The 6,256-nt window shown below is 49.0% G+C and overlaps 1 protein-coding gene across 6 annotated transcripts in view; it reads left to right on the top strand.

Annotated features, from left to right (window-relative positions):
* LOC126982174 (mucin-5AC-like) overlaps positions 1-6,256 on the top strand; it is a 28,411-nt gene that overhangs the window by 865 nt on the left and 21,290 nt on the right. For all 6 annotated transcript variants that reach the window (XM_050834009.1, XM_050834014.1, XM_050834011.1 and 3 more), the window contains exons 2-8: positions 979-1,119; positions 1,534-1,760; positions 2,131-2,303; positions 2,641-2,902; positions 3,268-3,454; positions 4,235-4,527; positions 5,622-6,255. In XM_050834009.1, the coding sequence (XP_050689966.1) occupies positions 1,043-1,119; positions 1,534-1,760; positions 2,131-2,303; positions 2,641-2,902; positions 3,268-3,454; positions 4,235-4,527; positions 5,622-6,255 (1,853 nt within the window). In that variant the 5' untranslated portion in view covers positions 979-1,042. The remainder of the gene's footprint in view (positions 1-978; positions 1,120-1,533; positions 1,761-2,130; positions 2,304-2,640; positions 2,903-3,267; positions 3,455-4,234; positions 4,528-5,621; position 6,256) is intronic.

The raw sequence follows: 6,256 nt of genomic DNA, 5'->3' as shown, positions 1-6,256 counted from the left end.
GCTGCCAGGGTGCTCATCTCGGAGTGTTAGCATCATTACTTACCTTAATTTAACCTTTTGTAATTCCTATATCCACTGCACAATGCACTAAACAATTAACATGTATTTTAACGTTGAACTTAGCAAGGAAAAGGTTATGACAGGTGGGATGCTGCCAGGGTGCTCATCTCGGAGTGTTAGCATCATTACTTACCTTAATTTAACCTTTTGTAATTCCTATATCCACTGCACAATGCACTAAACAATTAACATGTATTTTAACGTTGAACTTAGCAAGGGAAAGGTTATAAAAGACGGGATGCTGCCAGGGTGCTCATCTCGCAGTGTTACCTCTCTTAAGCCTTTCCTAATATCTGGATACTAATACACAACTGTAACCTATATTTCAATGGCAAGTAAGACAAGGAGAAGCTGTTAATAGGGTTAGCAAGGCATATATTTCTTCATTAGGATGGTATTTAAGTTTCATGTCTTCTGTGTGTGCCAAGACTGTTTTTCACTTCTGTTATTATTAGGATTTCTTTCTTTCTCTTCTTTCTATCTTTCATTGTCTCTCCCTTTCTTTCTTTCTCTCTTAGCATTAATTTTTAAGCTCTGTGTCATCTGTGTGTTCACCAAGTCAGTTTTTTCAGTTCTTTTCTTATTACAACCATTTATTATTTATTCATCAGCTTTCATATTCCAGTTTTATGTCTTATTTACTTATTTATTAGCATACATATATAACTTGTATCCACTATGGTTGATATGGATGATAAGCGCTTTCGCCCTTTAGTCAACTATTTCTAAAGGTCGAAAAGGGGATCAGTCGAGTTCTCATGAGTGGTATTTTAGGTTCACGGTACAGAGGAAGGGTCAAACTACCACCAGGGTCATAAAACTACTCCTGGAAATGACCCCAACACCTACGAAAGCCTTGTCAAATATGTGAACTTGGGCGACAAAATGTTTAGTAATATGCCCCTATGTGTCCGCCAGGCCTGAGGAAACATGAGGGGTTCTGCCGAGCCAGTGTAGCGTCCCTCGGAGCACCCAGGACCCGATGGACACCCGCAAGCGTAGGAAGGAGGGGGGGGTGCTGGCCCCTACCCTGGAGAGCTTGCAGGCCTCCCCGAAAAGGTGTGTGTTGCTACAGGCTAGAGTGGAGTGTTGTAAGGCATTATGTTGTGTTGTATTGTTAATGTTGTGTTGTGTTTATAGAATGCAGGTTGATTTGAGCATCTGTCATCAATATTGTCATTTTTCATCTTGTCATTTTCATCCTCTTGTCATTTTTCATCCCCTTGTAACTCCCTTTCTCCTCACTCCCTCATATTCCTTCCTTCTTGACCCCATTCTCTCTTTCCTTGACCTCTCTCTCTCTCCCCCTGACCCTGACTTCACCCTGACATCCCTATACCAACCCCTTCATCATTTTTCATCCTCTTGTCATTTTTCATCCTCGTCATTTTTCATCCCCTTGTAACTCCGTCATCTTCACCTCTCCACTCATTCACCGCTCCCCCTCCCCCCTCTAAACCCCTATCCCCCCAGGGCTCGCGTACACGCCCAACGGAAATTCGCGCAAGGCTCCCAACCGAACAGCCCAGCGCCCACCCCAGTGAAGGAGACGAGGGAGCTGAGGGAGCGGAACAGCGGAGCGTCGGAGCCTCGGACCAGGAGCGCCAGCCAGGCTCTCCCGCCCCCGCCCCCCCTCGACCTGGTGGAGGTGCCCGTGAGGCCGACGGTCGAGGATTTTCTGACGTTTTTGTGCTATAGGGGTGAGGCCGAGCGGTGTGTTTGTGTGTTTGTTATTGTTTGTTATTGCTTCTCTTCATTCCCTCTTCCTTCTGTTATTCATATTTTTACTTCCCTTCCCTTCCTTCCTTTCTTCCTTCCTTCATTCTAATCCTCCTTTTCCTTTTTTCCTTTCTTTCTTTCTTTCCTTCCTTCCTTCCTTCCTTCCTTCCTTTCCTTCCATCCTTCCTTCCTTCCTTCCTTCCTTCCTTCCTTCCTTCCTCCCTCCCTTTCTTCCTTCCTCCCTTTCCTTCCTCCCTTTCTTCCTTCCTTCCTTTCTCTCTTAACATCTCCATCCTCACCACCACCAACACACACTAACTCCTCCTCCTCCTCCTCCTCCTCTTCCCTCAGGTACCTCCCTTCTCCCCCCGGGGCTGGAGCACTTCAACAACCCCCAGCTGATGGAACTCGCAGCGGAAAGTCGAGGTCAGTCCCCGGCGCGTGATGACAAGGGGAGATTGTCCAAGAGGCGGAACGATGGATTTACGCTGGAGAAGAAAGACCGAGAGAGGGAGCTGTCGAAGGTATGTGGGTTTGTGTGTGTGTGTGTGTGTGTGTGTGTGTGTGTGTGTGTGTGAGTTAGTGAATAGAAATAAAGGGAGGCAGAAAGGAGGGAAGGAAAAAGAAAGATTAGAGAGAAAGAGAGTGAAAGAAAGGAGAAAAGGAGGAAAAGAAAGGAAGGAAGGAAGGAGTGATAGATAGGACATAGGATGGAAGGAAGGAAGGAAGGAAAAAATAAGGAATAAAGAAATAAAACATAAATAAAAAATGAACAAATAAATCAATAAACGGGTGAATTAATGACCCCTCCCCCTTCCCCCCCACCCCCCCACTCACCCATCACCCATTCCCAAAACCCAGGAGTCCGTCAAAAAGAACCTCGACCAAACGGAGACAGATGGGGGTTCCTACACCATACCTTACCGGGTGACGCGGAGCACCCCACACCCGCCCCCGCCAGCCGCCACCACCGCCGCCCCCGCCACCCAGCCCAGCGCCACGCCCCCACCTGTCGCCCCCACACCCGCCATGCTCCCCCACACCCGTAAGAAGCTGTCGGAGCGGCTGATGATAAAGAAAACGTTGATGTTGCAGAATAAGGCAAAGTCGATGAGGTTGCAAGGTAGGACATGTTGTTTTTTTTTAGTGTTTTTTTTTATTTAAGCTTTTGTGTATTGATTTTTTTATTTGTTTGTTTGTTCCTTTGTTTGTTAGGTTATTTTTCCTGTTTGTTTACTTGCCTTCTTAAAATGTTCCTCTCCTCCTCCTCCTCCTCCTCCTCCTCCTCCTCTGTTCCTTTCTTTTTTCCTCTTCTCTTCCTTCTCTTGCTCCTTTCTCTTATAATTCTTTTCCTATTTGCTTTTTCCTTTTTTTCTTCTTCCTCCTCCTCTCCTTTTTCCTTTCTTCCAAAAACATCAATTTCTCCTTCCATCACTCCTCCGTCCCACCCCTAACCATGACACCCCCCTCTCCCCCCTCCACCCCCAGACCGCAAAAGCCTGTCGCTGCGCCGGTGTGAGGTCCCGGTGGTGGACTCCATGGTGGCCACACGGTCCGGCCGGCTGCTGCAGAAGTACAGAGTCTCGGCCACCACCGCCCTGGCCCGCAAGAAGGCTCGGGTGGCTTTCCGCTCCTCCATCAGGCCCAAGCAGAAGCTGTCGAGGATACTGCAGAGGTGAGTAGGGAGTATTCTGTCCAAATCCCTTATGCAAGAGTTAACCAGCATCTTCAATCTCTCATCCCTCTTGCTGGTAAAGAAGGGTGGGGAAAAAGGGGACATAGGGAGAGAAAGAGAGATTGGGGAGTGTGTTTGGGAGAGGGAGGGAAGAAGGGAGGGGTGGATGGAGGAAGAGGGGTATTCTATCCAAATCCCTTATGCAAGAGTTAACCGGCATCTTCAATCTTTCATCCCTCTCACGGGTTAAGAAGTGGGGGAGAGGGAGAGAAAGAGAGATTGGGGAGTGTGTTTGGGAGAGGGAGGGAAGAAGGGAGGGGTGGATGGAGGAAGAGGGGTATTCTATCCAAATCCCTTATGCAAGAGTTAACCGGCATCTTCAATCTTTCATCCCTCTCACTGGTAAAGAAGAAGGGGGTAGAGGGAGAGATAGAGAGGGAAAGAGAGATTGAGGATTGTGTTTGGGAGAGAAAGGGATGAAAGGAGGAAGGGGGGGTGGATGGAGGAAGAGGGGTATTCTATCCAAATCCCTTATGCAAGAGTTAACCGGCATCTTCAATCTTTCATCCCTCTCACTGGTAAAGAAGAAGGGGGTAGAGGGAGAGATAGAGAGGGAAAGAGAGATTGAGGATTGTGTTTGGGAGAGAAAGGGATGAAAGTAAGGAGGAAGGGAGGGATGGATGGAGGAAGAGAGGTAGAGGAAAAAAACTCTAGAATCACACCCACTTCCACAAAACTACCAATACTAACCATTTTCTTCATGTAATCCTTCCCTCGTAGACTCGGTGGCTCGGCGGCGCTCGCAACCGACTCCAGGGTGCCGCGGACAACCCGAAGCCAGGCCGAGGGGCGAGACAGCGACAGGAGCGAGAGGAGCGACAAGGGCGAAGCGAAAATGGAAGGAAAGGCCAAGGGTGATAAGGTTGACAAGGGCGACGGGGTGAAGGCGGGGCGCAAGGAGGATGGGGTGAAGAGTGACGCGCCCCGGCTGCCCCGCCCCGTCAGGCTGGTCCGGCAGAAGCTTCAGGACGGGAAATACGTTGTGAAGAAGGTTGTTAGGGTCACCAGGGAAGGTATGTGTGTTCGTCTGTGTGTGTGTGTGTGTGTGTGTGTGTGAGGAAAGAAATATTTGTAATGTAAGTAAAAAAGGTGTTTGTGTGTATGTATGTGTGTATGTGACAGCTGAAAGAAGTGTGTGTGTGTGTGTGTGTGTATGTGTGTGTGAAAGAGAGAAAAGAAGGAAATAATGAAGGAAGAAAAAGATGAAAAGTAAAAGAAAAGGAAAGGAAAATTAAACAAGCAATTTATTTATTTATTTTTTTTTTTTTGGTGTGTGTGTGTGTGTGTGTGTGTGTGTAAGGGAAGCAGGAAAAGAGTGATGTAATTATAATAAGTAAAAGATTGAGAGAATTAAGTAAAAATATATTATACCAGAGAGAGAGAGAGAGAGAGAGAGAGATCGCACCAGCATTTCCATATTTTATTTCTTTTTATTTTGCCTCTGTGTTATCTCCTTTACCATAAAAAATAATAAAATAGATATGTAAATAAAGATTGAAGAATACTAATATCATCTTCCCTTCTCTTGTCTTCCTCTTCTCTCCTCTCCTCCTTCCTCTCCTCCTCCTCCTCCCTCTCCTCTCCTCCTTCCTCTTCTCTCCTCCTTCCTCTCCTCTCCTCCTTCCTCTCCTCCCCTCCTTCTCTCCTTCCTCTCCTCTCCTCCTCCCTTCCTCTCCTCTCCTCCTTCCTCTTCTCTCCTTCCTCTCCTCTCCTCTTCCTCCTTCCTCTCCTCTCCTCCTTCCTCTTCTCTCCTCCTTCCTCTCCTCCTCTCCTCCTTCCTCTTCTCTCCTTCCTTCCTCTCCTCTCCTCCTTCCTCTTCTCTCCTTCCTTCCTTTCTTCCTTCCTTCCTCTCCTCCTTCCTCTTCTCTCCTTCCTTCCTTCCTCTCCTCTCCTCCTTCCTCTCCTCCCCTCCTTCCTCTTCTCTCCTTCCTCTCCTCTTCTCTTCCTCCTTCCTCTCCTCCTTCCTCCTTCTCTCCTTCCTCTCTTCTCTCCTTCCTTCCTCTCCTCTCCTCCTTCCTCTTCTCTCCTTCCCTCCTTCCTCTCCTTCCTCTCTTCCCTTCCGCTCCTTCCCTTCCCCTCCTCCCCTCCTTCCCTTCTTCCCTCACAGGCACCAAGAACGAAGGTGAGACCAATCACATCGACACCTCACCGACAACCACATCCCTGAACAACAACCACACCACCGCAACCACCACAACCACCACCACCACCAGGTCCCCCGATCAAGTCCCCCTCGCTAAGCGCCTTCGCCGGAGCACGCTTGACGCCAACACACCAACGCACGCACACACTAACAAGAAATCACCCAACGCACTCACGAACCCGCATACGAAAAAGGCGACCGAGAGCAAGACGGATGGCAAAGCGGATGGCACCTCAAACGACGACAAATCCACAACGTCACCCACCACATCCGTGTCTCCGCTGTCCCTACGGAGCCACTCATCCGACAACCAGTCATCCGCATCCAGCCCGGAGCTACCCAATCTCATGCTCCCAAAATACACCACACATGCATCCGTCAGCTCATCCGCCAAGGCCCTGTCCGCTGTCCCGTCACCCGCCTCGCCATCCGCCTCGCCCCACAAGACGAGGTCATCCACTCCGGCCTCCCTCACGACCGCCAAGTTCTATACCTCATCCGCCTCATCCGGTTCATCCGTCAGCCGGAGATTGGCAGCGGGAGGGAAGGAGGAGAAGGTCACAGCAAAGGAGGAGAAGATGGAGACGGAGGAGATTGAG

Source organism: Eriocheir sinensis, chromosome 50 (genome assembly GCF_024679095.1).
Source record: "Eriocheir sinensis breed Jianghai 21 chromosome 50, ASM2467909v1, whole genome shotgun sequence".
Taxonomy (NCBI): domain Eukaryota; kingdom Metazoa; phylum Arthropoda; class Malacostraca; order Decapoda; family Varunidae; genus Eriocheir; species Eriocheir sinensis.
Note: the sequence above shows the minus strand (reverse complement) of the source record. Positions and strands in the feature narration are given on the sequence as shown.